The 20,719-nt window shown below is 48.3% G+C and overlaps 1 protein-coding gene across 2 annotated transcripts in view; it reads left to right on the top strand.

The window, feature by feature from the left end:
• The first annotated feature begins 4,028 nt into the window (after positions 1 to 4,028).
• Positions 4,029 to 20,719, top strand: part of RFX4 (regulatory factor X4) — a 163,760-nt gene continuing 147,069 nt past the window's right edge. For both annotated transcript variants that reach the window (XM_037846577.1, XM_037846576.1), the window contains exon 1: positions 4,029 to 4,485. In XM_037846577.1, the coding sequence (XP_037702505.1) occupies positions 4,443 to 4,485 (43 nt within the window). In that variant the 5' untranslated portion in view covers positions 4,029 to 4,442. The remainder of the gene's footprint in view (positions 4,486 to 20,719) is intronic.

The following is a 20,719-nucleotide window of genomic DNA, read 5'->3' as shown; positions in this document are numbered from 1 at the left end:
GCTTGCCCAAGGCGAGTCAGGAGCCCAGGAGTAGTAGCCAAACAACACATATTTAAGGCCCATGGTTGGATGTGACATATGTTGTCCACTCACACTTTAGTGGCCACGGTGAGCCAGTGGCCAAACCCCAAATCACCAGGACAGGGAAGCCATGGAAAGGTGGAGAGAGAAGGAAGAATGATGACTAAGCAATACCATCTACCACATCAGACAAGAAAATAATTACAGAGGTGAGAGCTAGGATGGGGGAAGTTCAGGGTAGTATGGAGACTCTAGCAGTGGAGACAGAGCTAAAAAGGATCCATCATGCACCCTTCCCTTCCATTCTGCTCATTTGTCCCTTCCCACAGCTTCAGCAGCTCCCCACATCTGCAAATGCAGAGCTAGCTCCTCGCCCTTTGTGGGAATGCCCGCGTGCCGCTGTTCTGGGGACAGTGGGACTTTTCACAGGCAAATCTTCCCTCCTTCCTTTCACACCTCCTCCTCCCGCAAGCATCGCAGTGAATGGTATCAATACTCATTGCCTAAATTAGAAATATAGACATCAATACTCTTTCCCCCCATTGCTGATCAATGTGGCCTCCTGAGTATCTCCTCAACCCATTCATATCTCCCTGCCATGTCCCTATTTCAGACCACCATGATCCCTCTCTCACAACAATCGCCACCTCCTTCTAACCCACCGCCGTCCTGATGCCACACTGTGGCCACAGTGGTGACTCTAAGAAGCCAATCCAGTCCCATATGCTCAACACCCTTCCAGGATACTTTCTTAGCAGGGCCCTCCTGATCTGGCCCCTGCTTACCTCCCCAAAGGAATTGGTCCCACTCCTCCCTCCTCTTTCATGCACAGTCACTCCAGGCCCCAGCCCCCAGACACGCCACCTGGCTGCTTAATTCAGCTGCTGGCTTAGTCATCACTTCCTCCAGGAAGCCTGCTCTGACACCCGCCTTCTGGACTGAGTGGCTCCTCTTGGTTCCCACACACACGCACACACATGTGCAAGCACATACACATACATAACACATATATTCGCCCTAGATGGCAAGCTTGTGGAGGTTAGGGACTGCTCCTTCACTGTTGGGTTCACAGTATCTGGCAAAAGTAAGATCGCCACCTCCTCTCTTAAAAATAGGGACAATAACAGTATCTATATGTTAGTCATATTGTGAGGATTAAAGGAGATAATGCATAGAAAATGCCTATCACAGTGGAAGCACCTAGTTAGTCAATACGTAAAGAGTAATTCAAGTGTTCATAATGTTGTTAGCATGAAATTTAAGCAAACTTTTTATTGGAGCTTACAGAACACATTCAGTAAAGCGCATAGAACCAAAAGCATACACAGCTTAATGAATTTTCACAAATGAACACACTATTGTCCCCAGCCCCCCTAGAAAACATTATTTATAAAGTCATGTCACCTTCTCAGGGAAGCCCTCTCTGAAGACTCCTCTTCTCTACATAGCACCCATCCATGGACCTACTACATCATCTAATTTATATTACATATTACCTATTTCTCCTCACTCCAGTGTAAGTGCTGAAATTTCTGAGGGCAGACATTTTTCAAGTCTACTTTGTTCAGTTCTGTACCCCCAGTTCCTAGCATAGTGCCTGGCACAAAGTACCTGTGCGATAAAAATTGGCCAAGGGATGAATGAAGGATTATTATTTCCCCGCCGGCGTCGCGTCCTGAGCTGTGCAGGGTGAGGCCCACCGCCTGGGCTCGCAGCTCCTCTACCTCGTGGTTCTCTCACCGCAACCTTCAGGCTCCAGCCCGGCCCGCCTGCGGCTGCACTTTCCGTGCATAACAATTATAACAACAACAACAACCGTAATTATAGTCTCCTGGGCTCTTGAAAACCACCTCCTCTCCCCGCCCGTGCGCCCGGCGGCATCTTCTACCTGCGGTTTGGCCCCTGCCGCGGCCGCAGGAGACTTATTCGCCCCATTTCACCGAGGGAGAAGTTGAGACTGTGAGAGGTGGACTCAGCCACTCAGGTCTTCTGACTCCGAATCCCGCTGTCTTCGTCGCCATGCACTGCGCGAGGATACGCGGTGATCGCCACCTGTTGCTTTGGGTAGCCAAAGAAAGTTTTCATCGCCCCCTTTCCCTTAACACCAACCACCCAGCCGGAAGGAAGTCTTCTGAGCGCCTTGAGGTCCCTGGCGCTGTTCTGGGCACTCGGGATACGGCTGTGCACAAAACAAAGGTCCAGCCTTCGTGGTTGCAGAAACAAACGGAGTAATGAACCGGGGTGGGGGTGGGGGGCAGCTGGAGGAAGAGGGGACCCTCACACGGAGGGCTCAGGATCAACCGTTCCTAGGAGGCGACACTTGGCGGGGAGCGAGGTATGTTGAGAAAAGGGGGAGATGGACAGCGAATGCCAGGCTCTTTTTAAATCCACTGCCTCATTTAATCTCCCCTGAAACCTGACAGGGGGCATCTTTGTCCCATTTTACAGACAAGGAAGCTAAGGCCAAGAAAGATTAAGGGATTTACGGAGTCGGAATTCGAACCCGGCGCTGGAATCGGCTGAACCCGGGCTCTGTCCAGCCCGCAGCCCGCGCCACCCGCGTCCTCCCGCACCGTGACCTTCACTCGGCACGTCGGCACGTGCTGGCCCCTCTCGCCCCCCACCCCCAGATTGCCCCACTTAGTCCTGCTGCGGGGGCGTGTGTGACAGGCTGGCGGAGGGGCCTTTTCGAAGGGCCTCGGGAGCCGCGCACAACCTGGGGTCGGGGGTTAGAGACGCCCCCGCCCCGCGTTAGGGACCCCGGCCGCCCCGCCCCCTCCCCGGCCCGGCCGGCTCTGCCTCTGTCCATGGTCACAGCACCCGGGGTAATCTGCCTTTCTCTTCCGCCCGCCGAGCCCCATTCATATTCTAATCACACAGCGGCCGGCCCGCGAAGGGCCACTTTATCGGGGCCCGCAGAGACGCGGTGTGCCTCCCCCTACTTCCACTTCCAGGCCCCCCAGCCCCTCTCCTCCCGTTTCTGCACTTTAAACTCTGCCGGGGAGGGGGTCCCTGGGAAAACCGCGTCCCCACTTGGACGCGGGAGCTTCTCACAAACTTCGCGGCTGGTTGGGAGGAGAAGGGAGGGAGGGGAGGAAGGACTGAGAGACAGAGTTACGGGAAGAGGCTGGGGGGGGGGGTAAGGGGGGTAGGGGTAGGGGTGGAGGTGAGCAGAGAAATCTAGGAGGATAGAGACCGAGAGGGGCAGAGACACAAAGAGACCTGGGGGCAGGGGCTGGATAGAGAGGAGCAGCCAAAGAGGCAGAAATGGAGGTACTCAGAGACAGTCACAGAGGAGGAGAGAGGGTCAGGGAGCGAGAGACAGGCAGGGAGGGAAAGAGACAAAGGGAAAGGAGGGGGGCAGTGGGAGGGAGATGGACCCTAAGGAGACAGAGAAAGTTCTGGAGGAAGCAAGCTAGCCCCTTACTCCCTCTCCGTCAAACAGCCTTCTCGCCGTCTAGGCCGGGGGTGGGGTTTCAGGGCTGCAGCGCCCCCTCTCCACCCCTTCCTTCCATCCAGCTTGCAGTTAGGTCCCCCCCACTCCACGCGTGTCCGTGGATCCGCGTGGGAATAAAGACGTACCCCTCCTCGCATTCCCAGGGCCCCCACCCAAAATCGAACCCAAGACCAAATGGGGGGGCACTAGAGGAAAGGGAAGGGAGTGGGGGCCCACTCGTGGCCGCGGAGGTGACTCCCCAGGCTCTCTGGAGTTCCCTGCCGCTTCCCCCACCCCCAAATGCCTGCGACGCGCCGGGCTGGGTCGCGGGAGGGGGGGGAGGGGAGAGGGGGGCCACATCTAAGCCAATTTTGATTTCGCCTATAATGAGTGCCGGGCGAAGGCTGGAGAAGGCCTCTGGAACTTTAAATAAGAAAAACGTTGCTAATGCTATAATAGAAGGGGGAAGTCGGAGGGCTGGGATTGCGTCGCTCTGAGCCCCCCTTTTCGGAGGCGGCTTTTCTTATTCAAAACAGGCCCACAATGGGCTTCACAGTGCGCCTCGCCACGGCCCCATCTGACGAGCGGCCATTCATCAGGCCGGCTGGCCTATCAATGACATTGCTCCCATCGGGGCTCCTATAAAATGATGCTTTTTCCCATGAAACATCCGCAAACATTTTGACGGGTTTGGCTTTGCCCGGCTGGATTACTGAGTGTCCCCTTGCTCGCTAGCTCTTTCTCTCTCCCCCTTCTCCGCGCTCTCTCCCTTCTCTCTCTCCTCTTTTCTTCTTTCTCTTTTCTTTCCTCTTCTTTATCTTTTTCTTTCCTTTTCTCCTTTATCCTTTTGCCCTCTCACTTTCTGCTTCTCTCTCTTCTTGTCCCCCTTCCCCCTCATTCCCTTTCTTCCTGGGCATCTCTAGCACAGGGGATCCCCCAAACATCAGGACTTTTTTGGGGCGCCTGTGCTGTCCATGGGAAGAGCATGCATTGTGGGTTACTGGAGGAACCCGACATGGATTCCACAGGTTAGTCCTACTGGTGGTGGGGGGAGGGGGAAGACACTGGGACGGAAGAAGGAGGGAGAAGGGGAACTTTAGAAAGAGTTGCAAAAAGTTCAGGCGGGTCAACTTGACAGTGGAACCCCAGGAAATAACAGAGAGCGTGCGGAAGTTTTCAGTCCCGCGCTATACGTGTTGTGTGTGTGCGTGCATGGGTAAGTGGATAGGTGGAAGTGTGTGTGTGTGTGTGTGTGTGTGTGTTTGCAAGCGTGTGATTGTGTGTGAGCGTATGTGCGCGCGCGCGCGTTGAGGAGCGCGCTTTCGCTTGCCCTGGACACAAAGTTACATAAAGATGCGCTGGCTCGTAGCGAGCTTGAGGTGCCACTTGCAGAAACTTTGCGAGCCGACCGCCCCCTCCCGGGCCCAGCTCCTCCCCCGGGTTTGGGGGTCGGGGAATAGCGATGCGCTGGGGGGCTGGTTGCAAGAGCCTGGAAGCCGAGCGGAACTCCCTAAAGACGGGGGAGGGTGACGACTTCGCGCAGCGCCTGGGAGGTGGGGACCGAGGCTCCGGCCGGTGGGGACGCGCAGCTGGAAGAAGTGGTGGCAGCAAACCCGGTGGTCCTGGGGAATTCGCGCCGCACGGGAGTTGGAAGCACAGGGTGTTCGCGGCCGGGTGTAGCCTCGCTGCCGGGGAAGGGGGACCCCAAAGACGTGCTCCGCTCTGAGGGTTATAACCCAGCTGAAGGGATGCAGGACGCATAGTGGCCCGCGAGGCCCCGCGTCCAGGTCTGGAAAAGACTCTGCAGTTTGGAGGCATTTGGTTGTGGGCATCAGGTTTTGGGGCGGCGGCGCTCCATAACAACGGAGAGAGCCAAGGAATCCAACGAAAAAGCTCCGTGTGTCGGTTCTTTCTCCCGTAGAGCCTTAGCTCCCCACCTCCCAGTCCCTAGGACCTTTGAAGAGCCGCCAAACTTGTAGATCTGAGTTATATATACTCCATACGCCCCTTCCAGGTGGAAGACGTTCTCTGGAAGTTCACCCCTTCTTAAGCTGCAGTCTCCCAACCAGTCTACTCCTTCCCGACTCAACTGCTACTTCGGGGTTTCTTAGGAAAATGGGGTCGGGAAGATGCAGAAATGCGGAGATGAGCGCAGCAAGGGCCGAGGCGGCAGAGCGGCGCGATGCTCTGGAGGATGCTTGGGAGAATCCGCTGCTGCGCTTTGCAGCGCGCATCAACAAGTGCCTTCACCCTCCGCGGCCCCTTAACACTCGCGTCCCTTCCCTGAGCAAATAAACAAACACCACACCAATGTCTCCCCACCTCCACCCCGAAGCAGGCTGGTTATGCCGTGGGGTGGTGGCCGGGGTCATCCGGGCATCGCCCCAGAACGTCTTTCTTCGGTCACTGAAGAAAGATTTCCGATCCCTCCAGGCTTTCGCCTCGGCCCTGGGCGGACGGGACACCTGCCACCTCTGGCCCAGGAAGCGGGAAAGGGGAGGAATCTTTGCTTTTCTGGGTAGTTGTCCATCTCTGATTTCAAGAACCAAGTCCCCCGGGTGAGAGTGGGCCCGCAGATAACGGGGAAATGCTGCGCTCCGAAGTACTCCTTCCTAGAAAACGATGACAAACCAAGGCAAGAGAGGCGTCGCCTTCCCCGCACGTCCGACTGCAGGGATGCAACAGGCCCTGCTGATCTCTTCTAGCCACAAGGCAGGCGCCGAGAGAAGGGAAAGAGTTCCTCCCCCCATATTTTTATCTCATGCACTTGCACCACTACGCAGCTCCTGGGCACCCCAACTTGGAGTCAAATATATTGAACGAAATTATTCTTGAACTGCACAGTTTGTGGCCAAGCTTTTGCAAGAGGCCTACACAGGGTCTTGGGGCTTCCCTCACTCCAAACCTGCTGGGGGCTTCGGGTGACCCCCTTGTCCCCTACTTCACGACCGAAGCCCCTCGGTGTGTTTTGGGCAGTGTTGGGGGAGGGATTTCCTCCGCTCTGGGCCAGGGGACTGTGGAAACGTTTCGTTTTCTGTCCTTGGTGTAGCTGGTGGTCGTGGAGGTATCTGGTCGCCTCCACCGCAACTGCAAACATCCCCAAGGGGGTTCTCAAACCGAAATCTTTTCCCCACCCAAGCCCTTTCCGTATATCTAAGACATCCCTAGATCGTCACCCTGAACTCAAAATCAAAAGTTTCTGGGAAATGGCAGCATGCAGAAATGACACGAGGAGCCCCAGGTGACAGTTCACTCGGGCTTGTAAAACCGACAAGGGAAGTGCGGCTTGTTGCGGTCCGGTCCAGGAACTTTCCCTCACCTCCCTTCCAGAGAACTTAATCCAATTAGCTTTTCTTCTGAGTTTCCCTTGTTATGTAAAGGTCCTTTCTCCCGGGCTTGCTGAGACGAACGCTCCATGGCGCAGTTCGACTCCGCTCCTTTTACAGCAGATTGCGCGCAACCAGACCACGAATATTATTGTTATTATTACTTCATTCCGAAAGGCCTTGAACATCCGATTTTAGCAAGTGCTGGCCCGAAGTCTGGAGCGTCCAAGATCAGAGAGGCCGGCGAGCTGGGCCTCCATCCCCTACTCTTAAAGGAAAATCCCCGCGAAGTGCCTGGGGCCCAGGAGAACGGTTTTGCTGGGGCCGGGGCTCTAGTGGCCTTCCTTGGGGCCACTTCAACGTGACCTGCGGAAGCGCGCCCCTTTGTTCCGCGCACCGAGCCGGTAATATATTCCTCGGTTTTTCCCAAAATACTCCACAAGTGTGGGGCTAAGACAATGGCCCCGTCAGGGGAGGCCGGGGAGCTGGCGCGCGCCTCCAGGGCCCTCGGCTTGTCTCGCTCGCCGCCGAGCGGGACAAAGTAGAGCCCCTCTCGCAAGCGCCTGTCCCGGCGCGGTTGAGCTCCGGCCCCAGGCGAAAGCTGGAGCGCGCGAAGCGCCGTCGGAAGCGCAGTGTGGCTCGGGCGCGGTTGGCTGTTAGGGCGCGCGCGCGTCCCACCCGCCGTCTCAGCTCCACGCGGGCGGGGCGGTCGATGCAGACCCCGGTGTGAGCCACCCTCGCCACGCGGGCCGCCGCCGGCGGGGGCGTTTATGTTCGTGCCCGGCCCAGGCGAGCGTTGCGCAGTAATTCAAGTTTCTCGGACATTCGAGAACGAAGGAGGAAAGTGGGTGGAATTTTAGGCTACCGAGAACTTGTGCAAAGTGGCCCAGGGCCGGGTTGGTCGCCTACGCAACAGACGGGTCGTTTCTTGCTAAACGGGATGGCGCGTTAGAGAGGTGCACGGCCAAGACAGAGCTGAAAACTTCTGTCGCTACCCACTTCCCGCCCGGATTTCCAGATCCCTGAGTTTGCGCGGCCAAAGTGCCCCTGGAGCAGGATTTGAGTGCCCGGGGCCCAGTCAGCGGAGAGCCCGCTGGTCTGCAGGCTCCAACCCAGGACAAGGCCCAGCCTGGCCTGACTCTGTGGGTCTCGAGGTGGGGACGTCCGGTGGCTCTAGCGCGATGCCCACAAGGCATCGAGCGCCCCAGAGGGAGCAGCGACTGAGCCTCCTCCGTCCTCTCCCGGGCACGGCCTTGGAGAAGGGAAACGGGTAGGCGGATCGGGAAAACAAGAGGTCTGGGAAGTGAAACTCACTCCGCTTCCAAACCAGGCAGTCTCGTCCTTCCCGGGCGTGCGTGTGTGTGTGTGTGTGTGTGTGTCTCACAAGGGGGGCATTGCGATCCTACCACCTGCCAAGCGCGGGCGTCTGGGTTTGGCAGCAGGGTCAGGTGAGAACTGCGTGGTCCCCCGGCCCTCGGGCCCTGCGGCTGCATCTCTGGCCCGTGCGGACGCGGCGCCCTGTCCTGACTCCTGGGAGCCCTGCAAGCTGCCCCGCGCGGCGGCGGCGGGGGACAGCGTACTTTCCCGCAGGGCCTGCAGGACCCGGAGACCCGGAAAAGCTTGCAAGGATCGTCTTGCGGCTCGAGCCTTGGATTTCCACAGCCGCGGCCGCCTCTCACCCCAGCGCGTCGTCATGGAAACTGCTGAAAGTTGGTGGTGGAAAACAGACCCGGCGCAAAGCAAAATATTATGAGTGCAGTTGGGGTGACTTCAGGGGGCGGGGGACCGGAGGGCATGAGCGGGAGCCAGAGCCTGAGGCCGACAACAAAGGGCCGAGTGCTAGGAGAGAGAAGTTTGCACGGAGCCTCCCCGCCGCTGTGTGAGAGCTGGACGGTCCTGCTTCCCAGAGGCGCCGAGGTCTCTAATTTCTCTCCAGCAGCAACACCTTTTCTCAGCCCGTGTGCGCGCCCTCTCTCCTGCCTTCCTCTCTGGGTTCTCTTCCAGCCCCCACCGTCCCGAAGTTAGGCGCCAGCTGGGCAGTGTGCCCGTCTCCCCAAGAGCCACAGGCTCGCCAGCGTGAAAGGTCCTGGCTTTTCTTCCCCACGACCCGTGGGTCGCCCAGGATGAATTTCTCAGCCTCCTTCTCAAACCAGATCTGAAAGGGTGAGGAGTTAGGATGAGGTGGGAAAGAGAAGGGAATGAGATGTCTGGCCAGAAATCTTCTAGGGGGTGGGGAGAAAATCCTATCCGATTTTTTTTCCCCTTTGCACAAGGAGAAAAGCTCTGAGTTATAATTCCCACTCAGCCACTAGTAATGTGACTTTATGTAGATCTAGCTTTTCCAAGATTAATTTTCATTGCCTGTAAAATGAAGGGTTGGATCCCCTTTTCATTAGGTTTTACCATAGAATGGAGGAAGTAAATATGAGCTATTTCTCTCTACCTGAACTATGAACCACTGCCCAATTGGTGACTCTGTCCCCTAGATTAATAATATATAACAAAAAATATTTTTACAGGTCATTTAGGATTTCAAGAGTCAACAACCTTATATAACCGTCTTTAAAGCCCCATCATTTCCTTTCTCCAGGGCCACCTCAGGTACCTTCTTTAAGTTTTTGTCCAAATCCCAGTTTCCAAAAGAATTTCCTAAAAGACACTAGATTTTATGGGCATATATCCAATGTCAGTTTAGGAAACATTGAAATGCCTCTAGATAATGAAGCCGGCACCAGAGATCCTCACGTATGTTGGAAAGGAATACACACTGGCCAGCGTGCCACAGTGCTGCCATCACAGGAAACCCCGACTCAGTCTTCCATTTCTCAAGCCTTTAGAAAGAGCTGAGCCACCTCCCTCTCTTATCCAGCCCTCCTGATAATAATTCGGGCAAAGGAGCCCTTCTCTTCTCCCCGAGACTCATCTGTAAATGAATGGCTTGGACTTCAAATGATCCATCTAAAATTGTACCACTCAATTATATGCCTGTGTTCATTTGTGTCTTCTAACATACCTGTGACCTCTGCTGGATACTTTGCTTGTGAAATAATTTTACGGGCATTGATCCTCATGAGAGCTTCATGAGGAGGGTGTTGCCGTGAGCTGCAGCAAGCACAGGGCTTTTCTTCCATCTCCATCATCGTAAGGCTGCAATCCTAAGTCAAGTTGGCGTGTTTGTTTGTCCTGGTGTCTTTGCCAACAAGTCTGAGAAGGTATATGGTAACATCATAAGTTGGAAGAACAGAGAGCCAGGTTTCCATTTCCACAAGCCCCTGAGAGCTTACCCTAGCTCCCAGACATCTGCCAGTGCATTTGGAGCCTGTTCTCCTGCCCCTCCAAGAGTCCAGGACTCTGTGGGGTGAAAAAGGTGAGAGAAATGCTTGATGTTGTTTTAACGTCACCCCTTCCACTCTATTTCAGATATCTTCACAATTTTATTAAGGTTTAGGGGAGAGAGAATGAACTCAGAGACAGATTATTTAGAGATACCAGGTAAAAGTTATATATTTATGTATGGTTAATTCATAAGAGGTTTTATTTGTTTTCACTTACTGAGACTCTGTTGGTGGCAGACCCTGGAGATGAACAAAGCCACGGTCCCTTCTGTCCAGAATTTAAGAATCTGTTTGACCAGAGAAAGTATGAACAAATTGACAGTAGTGAGCACTGCAAGGGACATAAAAATAGAGAATTCCTGGAATCCAGAGGAAAGGATATTGCCTCCTGTTGGGTACCCACCATGCATCAACCCCGTAACACCTTTTCACATATTATAGCCATTTGGACTGTAACACAACCCTGCACGGTCCCTTCTTAGGATGAACAAGGATCTGGAACTTGTCTGAGGTCACAACTGGAAGTGGCAAAGCTAGATTAGGGACCAGACTGGGAAGAGACCATCCCTCCACTCCATTTACCGCACTTCATCTGGGCACGGCTGTGGTGCCAGCCTGGTAGGGCTTGCTTAGGACCCTGGCCTTCAGATGGGTTTGAATCCCACTTGGTGAGCAGGGGAACGCATGGAGGTGTGTGGCGGAATCACTGAATGCTGGATTCTTTGGGCTCCAGAGAAATCACCTCTGAAGGATTCAAGTGACTCTGCCTTTGAAGAGAATTTAAAATGATGATGGCAATGAAAAGCAGTGTATCATGGTGGAGGAGTATAGGTTTTGGAGACAGACAAATCTGGGCCTGCTTCATTCATTCATTCAAGAAAACTACGAGCCTCCTTAGTGCCGAGCATTTGCTAGATACTGGACTTAACAAAACACTGACTTGCTCTCCCAGAGCACAAACTCTAGATATACAAGTATGTAATAGAGAATTTCAGAGAGTTTTGAAGCACTGTGAAGGAAAAAAACCCCATATAAGTAATGAAGATAGAGCATGATGATGGAACGCTTGCTACGTTTCGAAAGGTGGCTCTGCCACAAAGCTATTTGCCTTTGGTCATAAAGCTTAACATCTCTGAACCTCAGTTTTCTCATGGGACTGATGCATCCACCCGGTTGGGCTGTCATGGGTATGAAATATGAAAGTGGTGCTATATAATAGATATCCAATACTTACTATATGTCTGCATTTTGCTACACATTTTTATTTAAATGCAGTGCCTATGCATTTAATGCAAAGCTCACAGCAAACCTATAAAGAAGGAACTGTTACTATTCACAGTTTAAACGGTGAAACCAACAGGCTAGAGGCAAAATCAAAGCTAGAAGCTGAAGTAGTCAATGAGTTTCTTTGCCCTAGGAGCTGGACTGGCAAGACATCCCTGCCTGGGAGCAGGATTTATCTTGATTCCATGTGCCTGACTTCCTTAAGGTAGAATGCAAGTAATAAACCTAGATTTTTATTTGAATTTTTAATGCTAATGTTTATGAAGTGTTTTTCATGTGCCAGATATGTACTAAGAACTTTAAATACATTATTAATTTTATGTAAAAATCTATGTAGTGGGTGCTGTTTTTATCTACCCCATTTCATACTATGGGAAACTGAGGCAGAGAGATCTTCCCAAGAACAGGTAAGTGGCAAAACCAGGATTTGAACAGAGGCCCCAGAACCTAGTATGTCTGGCTCCAAGATCCACATTCTTAACAAGAAACTAGGCTGACTTTCTTTTCCATTTTTGTGAGTGGGGAGGGGGTGGTTGAAGGGATGCCCAGTAAAGCAGATGTCATTTTTGTGAATGTCAAGGATTTGATATTTTCTCCCTACATGATAGTGGTGAGATGATCCTTTAAACTATGGAGACAAAATTTTGAAAGTATTGTTGGCAAAAATGGGGACATAAGCATTCATATCCTCATGACTTAGGTGAAATGTATGTTAGTCTGGGATTCATTTGAACTTTAGTTAACATTGGCTTTGTCTCTGAGAATGTCAAGGCTTCATTCATGCTCACATACAGAAATACCTCAGTGAAGGATCATCGATGAAGCCATTAAGTAATGTGGTAATATATGTGGCCTTTTAGTAATTTAACAAACAATATATTGCAGCTAGAAATCATTCACAGATACGTTAACATATGACTTCAAAAATGCATGCAGTGTGACTTAGTAAAAAGAACAAGAGTTTTGCAATCAGACAGACCAAGGTTTAAATCCCAGCTCGCTTACTTTCTAGCTGTGTGACCCGGGGCAAATTACCTAACTTCTCTGAGGCTTGATTCCTTCTTTATGGAAAGTGTCGCTCCTTGCCTCCTAGAGTTGTTGTGAAAATCCAATGAGATTGTGCATGATAAGTATTTAATGGAGTGCCTGGCTCAGAGAAATTGCTCAGTAAATGGCAGACCTTATTATTATTAAAAATGATTAACCAGCCTTCCTTTGCCTAATCCTAGGTGTCTGGTTGGGAAAAGGAGATAATAATCCTGAAAAAAAAAATAAGTCTGTTTCAAAATACGTAGATGTTTTCTGTATTGTATAGACACTGTCTCAGTTTTAGGGTCAAGATAAATAACTCTTTACTAAAGGATTTAGAGTGAGGGATTAATTTCACTTTTGTTTCTCTACTTTTCCTATGAACAAGGCATTTTATGTGCTCCTGTTTGCCGTGAGTTCATCCAGTCTGTTAAAGAAAGTGGAAAATGTGTCTTTGTAGAGGCAACACCTGTTGAGTTGAATTTAAATCCTGGAAGAGCAGTTTTATAGAGCATCCTAGAAACAGCAAGTGCTACATATCTCTGATGGAGTCCCCTCCATAGCTTCCAGTTCTGGAATGTGGTGGCCTGCATTCTTTGTCCTCACTTTGCCTCCACCCACCATGTCTTATAGTTATAGGCATTGCTTTTTAAAAATTGATCTATTTTACCCTTGATTTTTAGGAAGTGGAAAGCTCACTTTCGAGTGAGCCATTCTCTAAAATTCCTTTTAACAGGATGCAGAGAAAGAATTTAGTCCTCTTTTGCTTTTTTGTTATACTGTGGCATATATTTTTTAATGTGTGTGAGAGAGAACTAATATAAAAAGTGGAAAAGGATGAAATGTAGCTATTATGCCTTCATTTGAATTTGGCCCAAGTTTGGCCAAATCCAGTTGGATTGACCTGTGCCAGTAAATTATGTGGTTTCTTTTATATCATCTCTCATCCTTGATCCTTGGAGCAGGATTAATTTAAAGTAAGTATATAGTTTCTGCCTTTGTGGTTGGTTAATCCTCTGTAAGATATAGAAACATAATCTATTTCTAAGCAATCAATAATTATTGGTAGACCGGTGAAGCTGGACATGTTGGGTTTTTGTTCTTTTCATAAAAGAAAGTCTTTGAAAAAGTGGCAACCCAGCAAAAGTTATTGTTTTGTAGCCTTGTGTGTTTTGATTACCCAGTTGTGCTAAAAGCTGTTTAGATGCAGCCTAAGTGAATCTGTGCTGAAAAAAGCACATTTTTATTTAATCGGACTAGAGAATTACCACTTCATAAGCACTGATCCCCTGACTCCATCACTTTGGAGAAAATGCACTTTACCAGTCAACACAAGTGAACTACTCTTTCAACAGGATTTTGAACTTTCGTTTGAATAATTTAAAGAGTGACTAGAGACTCCTAATTATACAGCCAAGCCGGAGTCTAATTTTTGTAGCACAAATGCATGGCACAAAGAAAATTATGTCGATGCATTTGTTTTGAATCTTTTTACTACTGTGAAATCCTTGCAAGTTACATTTGACTTTTGAGGAGGTGTTTCTTTGAATGTTAAAATTATGGAATTAATAATGTTAAAAAATGAGCCTGATTTTTTTTTTTTTTAGTTCCCCTTCTTTTTCTGAATGATTAGTCTAAATTTGGGGTGTTCAAACATATAATGGATTTTTAATTTGTGTACTGATCCTAAATGCTCAGGGGTATGTCATGTTCCAGAATTCGGCCCAGTGCAGACCTATTTACTATGGAATTGATTGATCACTTTAAACACTTTGCCAGGTTTTCTTTGTGGTATTCAGTTCCACTCTGATAATAAATCTGGAGGGGAGGGAGAGAATTATGGTGCCTTCATAACTTCTTTGCTTCACCAAAAAGAAAATCAACCAATTTTGTATCATCCTTATACAACCACTAAAAGGGCTAAAATTTCTAAGATTTTTATTTGTGTTACTGGATGACTTCTTTTTTGAAAGCAGAATAGTTTATCCATAAAGCGTTATTTAACATCACAGAGGAGAAGTAAGTAACACTGGCTGAGAAAGCCTTGGGAGTTTATGAGGAGGAAAGATTTCATAGGGCTTGCGTTAAAACTTTTAAGCATTGGAAAGAAGATTTCTAAAGCGTTGAACGGTTGTTGTGAGAGGAGCTTTGGTCTCCGTGAACTTTTATTTTCAACTCAGTGAACATAGTTTTTGAGGTTGCTGTGGTTTGGGTAGGGGACCTTTTCAGAAATGCCAGGGTTTTTAGAAAAAAAACAAAAACAAAAACACTGCTTTTCTTCTAATCAAGTCTCAGTTTTAAAGTTTGAAAACTTTGCTGTGATTAGAAGGATGAATGATTTCTCTGCTTTGTTGGGGTTTGCTCCCTGTGCCCAGGCAGCTGGGTGCTCTCTCTCATGGATGCCCCCACAGGGCACAGCCGAGGAGGAGGCTCTGGGAGGTGGGAGAGCTGTGCAGCCAGCCCGGCCCTGATACCAGGCATGAGCATCGCACAGAGGGGGGCTGAACCCAGACCACCTCCTGGAGAGTGCAGGACAGAGCCAAGCAGAGGGATCTGAGAGATGAGAATCTTTAAGGAAAATGGATTCTGCTTAGTTTGCAATTTGTCTTGCTATTGATAGGGATTTTTAAAAAACGAAAACATTAAAGAAATATGATTGTATACCAGTACCTGGTATACAGGTATATATATATATACACACACACACATACACACACACTCCTGGGAAGTATATATTGATACAGAGCATTTTTTTAGAAGGAAGGAAGGAGGGAGAGAGGGAAGGAGGGGAAGGAGGGAGGGAGGATGGAAAGGAAGGAAGGATGAAAGGAAGGAAGGAAGGTAAGGAGGAAAAGAGGGAGGAAGGAGGGAGGAAATGACATTGAAATCCTTTTGGTAATTGATAGCAGACTTACTTGATAAGTTATTTTCAAATCATTACTTTTTTATGCAAGGGAGTACCCTTGTGAAACTGGGTTGTGAATTACTAAAGCTTGTATCTTTTCCAAGCACTGTGCTAAATGCTTCTGCATGTTGCCTCATTTAATTCGCATACCAAACCTATGGTGTTATTATCCCCATTTTACAGATGAGAAAACTGAGATTCAGAGAGCCTAGTTAATATGTCCCAGGCCAGGTAGCTAGTGTTAAACCAGGATTCGAACACAGATTATTTTGATTGCAAAGCCAGGCTGCCTCCTCACCTCCTAAAACCTGGGAGCTGGCAGGGCCTTAGAGATGTACATTCTAGCTCACCTCCTCTACTACATAAGGAAGCTCAGGCGGTCAGTCATTCTCAGTGCTGGTGGGACACAGCAGCTCACCCTGCAGTTCTTTGGAGCATGCTGCTGCCGGTGCCCAGGGCCGTCTGGCTGCCACGGGCAGGCACTGCAGTGTGACCTTGGCAGTCACCCACGGGCGCTCCTTCTTGCACAACATGTGCCTTTCATCTCACAATATTCTTGGAGATTTTGAGTTCACCCTGGCGCCACCGCCAGGCAGGTATCTCGCCCCTGCCAGTTACTTTGGCAAATTTGACATCATACACACACCATTAAGGGCTTCATATCTGTTTACTTACAGGCACAATTTTACTTAAAATTGTTTCAACCTAAAGGCCTTGGTGCTAAAACAACAGCACCTTCCATGTGCCGTAGCATGTTACAGTTTTCTCTCACTAATGCAGCCATTAACCAGCCAGCTCTGGAATCCAACAGGCCTGGTGAGGATTGGCTTTGCCATGGGCTGGGTGAACGAATCTGGCAAGTTATGTAACCTTTCTGAGCCTCAGTTTGCTTGTCAGTAAATCGGGGCTTTCAAAGCACCCACTTTCTGGGGCATCTTGAGGATTAAGTAGAACATTGCATGTCAGGGGATCAGCAGAGGGATTGGCACGTTGTAAAGCTCATAAACCTGCGTGCTCTGCGTAATCATCCCCCTTTACACTCGGTGAAACTGAAGCTCAGTGGGATTGAGTCGCATTCATTGGTTTATACATCAAGTGAGAATCCAAACTGAGGTTTATTCTGACTCCAAAACTGATCTCCTTGTGTTTAAACCAGGCCACCTCCACACCAATTAAAAACTCATAATTCAGGAAGGGGCTGAGTTTTCCTTCAACATAAAGTTTTGACTCCCCTCAAGTGGCACTCACCCAGAGGGGTGTAAAGTACACGCGTTTTCCATCCTCATTTTCTGTGTTAACTTGAAGCTTCTTCCTTTGTTTATCGAGATTTCACCCCTGTCATTATTATCTGTGCTAAGCACAGTGCAGCAGAGCCGCTGGAGTGTTTTGTGCCCAGTCAGTGCTCCATAAATATTTACTTAATATATAAATCAGTCCATCTTTTCTATGATAAAGGATGCTGTTTGCTTGCTTTCTAGGAAGCCCGGCTCAAGGTCCCATGCACGGAAGTACTTGATAAATTACCTGCAGATGAACCAGCATTTTTGAGCCCCTACTATGTGCTGTGCGTGGTGTTCGTACTTCATTCATTCCCATCCCTCCCTGGTTTCTGTTCTGTCATCCTCCAGTCTTTATTGATTTGCTGTTCTGTACCCAGCACTGTCCTAAGTGCACGAAATGGTGGATGAATAAGGCAAAATCAGCTCTTAAGGAGCTTTAACTATTTCACCTAATCCTCATAATAATCTCATAGGGGTGAATATTTTTTAATAGGAAGGAAATTGAGGTCCATGAGGTTAAATAATTTGCCTCGGTTGCAGAGCTTACTTAGTCCGTTGTAAGGGGAGGATTAGAATCACTGTCTTTCTGGCTTCCAAAGCCACGTTCTTTTCACTGCACAGAGATCCCAGAATCAAACAGAAAAAGTCATAAGAGGAAGGAACTAAAGTGGGATGCCTTGGGGGTGGGCGTGATGTAAAACTGTTAACAGCTAAGACTTATATAATGCTTATCGAGTCAGCACTTTAATGTTCCGCATTCATTTGCTTCTTGTACAAACTCCATGAGGTGTTATTGTGACTGCATTGTTTTACAGATGAAGAAACTGAAGCTTAAGGAGGTTGAGTCACTTACCCGAGGTCACACAGTGAGGAAGTGGGATTTGAACTTGGCAGTTTGGCTTCACAGTCCATGTTCTTAACTACTGTACCCTCATAAAACAAACAATGCCTATGTCACAAGCAAGGACTTGGGAATTATAGTGGAGTTGGATGAGTTTTCTTCAGGTGGGAAAGGGCAGTAACACTTGTTGAGTACACCTACTGTGTGTTGGTAGATATGAGACACAGCTGAGTACTCTGAATGAGATCGTAAGGCCCATACAAGCATCTAGACCTTGCTCTGTGCCAGGCACTCTGTCCGCTAAGTGCTTTCCCTGCTTTCATTTTAAAAATCTCATACCACTAGGGTGAGGTAGGCAGATTATTACCATCCACATTTTACACTAGAGGACACTGAGGTTTAGAGAAGTCAAATCATTTGCCTTAAGGTCATTCAACTAATAAGTAGTAAGGCTGGAGTTCAGACCAATAGTTTGCAGCCAGTTGCTGAGCCCACATGCTAGTTTTTCCTTTTTCCCGTGATTCTCAGGAAATGATTGAAAAGAAAGGAAAAGTGACAAACATCAAGTTTTTCCTTAAAATGTTATCCAAAATAGGCACATTGGCGCAATAGAACACTGAGAATCTATTAAAATGATAAATATGAAGATGGAAGCAACCTAGGAAAGAAACAGAATGTTAAGAGGAAAGGAATAGAAATTGTGTGTTCACTGAGGTTACAGTTCACGTAAGTACACACATGAATGTGAGACTGGGGGGCAAAAGTCCCTCACATGTTAGAGGGGTAGGAGTGTGGGTAAATATATTTTTCTTTTTAACATTTTGTAATGTAATTTCTATGACAGGTTAACCTAGGAAAGAAAAAGGCATTTTGCTGCAGAGAAGAATGTGTTTGGTGGTTTATCTCAGAAGTTCAGGCTGGGTGGAAGCCTGTGTGCACCCTGCAGCCAGGCAGATCTGCCCTCTAAGCGGAGGGGGTGAGCAGAAGTGCAGAAGAGGGAGGGAAAAAGCAAGGCACTGGTGTCAAGAATGGAATAATATGAAATGCTGTGCAGAGCATGCAGTCTTGGCTCCAGTATTTCTTTTTGTAGTTTTATATATGCTTTATTAATATCGTAATGATAGAAATAGAAACAGAGAAAAGGCCTCCTGACATTAAAAAGTAGTAGACATGCTCCCTCCCAAAAGCCAAGGGGAAATGAAAATTTTATAACCTGGTTATGCAATTATGTACATTAACTCTGGTATTCCCAGGGATATTTTCGGAACAGAGATCCACTTTTACATTAATGTATTTTTGACAGGAGGTGGCACCTAATACCTTAGCTTTAATTTTCTCCAGTCTCCTGTGACTGTTGGTGAATTAACTATCGTTGTTAATTCTTTTGCATAGCAAATAATGCCCCCTTAATTGAGAAAGGCCAGTGACACTTATTGAGCTCCTACTGTATGCTTGATATTATGCTAGACATGGCTTAGTACATATATAATTATGGGCATTATAGCAGAGATTAATGGTTAGGTTAGAGTCAGAGTCAAATCTTGGCTCAGCTGCTTACTGGCTGTGTGATCTTAGGTAAGTCATTTAACCTCTCTGGGTCTTGCTTTCCTCATCTATAAAAGAGTAATAATACCTGCATAGGAAGTAATTATAAGAAGAGGTATATAAAGAGCTTAGTCTAGTAGTTGGTATAAAATGGGAGCCCTGAAAATGGTAGTTTTTGTAATTATAACAGACAGGGAAATTAAGGCTCAGAAAGGTTAAAGAACTTGCTCACGTTCACAGAGCTAGTGAGAGAGTAAGGCTGAGAAGTCAGGTTCTTCCATTTTTGCCCCTGCATCAGGACTCCCCCTAACCAGCCAGCAGGGACTTCCACTGGGAGGGTAGTCAAGGGTCAGGTTGGTTCAAAGTTCAGATAGATACTTGTTAGTTTCCAGACACATGGAAAAGATTCTCTAGGATATGAATGATGAGCCGGGCTAGCCAGCAGGGTAAAGTTTAGGAATCTGGAGAGGAACTAGAAACAAAAAGAGTGTGTGATTTGGGAAGGTCAGAAAATACTCAGGCTGGAGAGTGTGTTTTAAAAAAAATAGTGCTGCAATAGGAATAGAATAATATTGCCTTGTGTTTAATTAGCACAGTATACTTTATAAAAAAAAATTTTATATAACTTTTCATCATCATCATAACTTGAGTCTCACAATAGCATTACAAAGCAGCTCGGCTTATTTGGCTGATGTGAAAAGTGAGGCACACATAAAATGGGAGTTTGGGAAGATTTCTTTTTTAAAGAAAAATATTAGAGTTGGGAAAGAGGTGAAAAAAAAAACCTGAGATTTTTAAGGAAAAGAAGAAGGAAAGTAAAAAGAGGCAGGTGGACAAGGGTACTTTTTAATTAAGTATGGCAAGCAGGGTGAGTGGGGTTATTAACTGGGGATCACGTCACTGAGGATAAATTGATAAATTGAAGGAAGAAGCAAATCCCTTGACCCAGTCTTTGCAGAGAGATGGGCCCAGACCATAGGGTGTTGGAGCAGAAAGGCAATGGGTAGATGTTTCAGAGTTGGACATTTAGGCAACCTGGATGAAAGGAGGCCTTCTTGGTTTACAGAAATAAAGATGACCCAAAAGGTTTGTCCCGAGGCCTGGGGTATGGGGCTGGCTCTGCACCAAGCCATTCTCACTTCTCTTTGTCCAGGCCTTACGTTTGAGTAAGATATAGGAATGTTACCCACTTCCAGCATTGCTGTGATCAAATGAGAAAAGCCGTGTAAGTTACCCATCATCCAAGCACAGAGCTCGTGCTCAAGGAGTGAGCTGTGATGGGGATGTTGACGAAGATGATGGTGTTTACATTGGGAGGCCACATTTTAGGAGAACGTTGTTAGTGTCATCTTGGACTCAACAGCGTTGGTGAGGAAGAGACATGGGGACGCTGGTTTTGGGGACTGGTTAGGGAAGTGAATACAGTTAGCCAGAAAGAGGGTGCAATTCTTGTCTTTTTGATCCAGGTCTTTCTTTCTTTCTCAGTGCATCCTCTGCAGTTCAGGGCCTCTAAGATTTAATTAGGTTATTGTAGTGGCCTCCTACCGTGTGGGGCCACAAATCCTAGTTTGCATTTACGCATGTGGTGCTGGAAAAATGATTAATAATGCCACCTTTCCATCTCAAAAGTGTCCAGGTTTGATTGATAAGTGATGTTGTCACTGTACTACCTGGCCCCCTGCTTCTGTTCTCTCCCCTCTAAGATTTTTTCTGGTTT

The sequence above is a fragment of the Choloepus didactylus genome, chromosome 8, assembly GCF_015220235.1.
Source record: "Choloepus didactylus isolate mChoDid1 chromosome 8, mChoDid1.pri, whole genome shotgun sequence".
NCBI classification, from domain to species: domain Eukaryota; kingdom Metazoa; phylum Chordata; class Mammalia; order Pilosa; family Megalonychidae; genus Choloepus; species Choloepus didactylus.
This window is presented reverse-complemented; position numbering and strand designations above follow the sequence as displayed.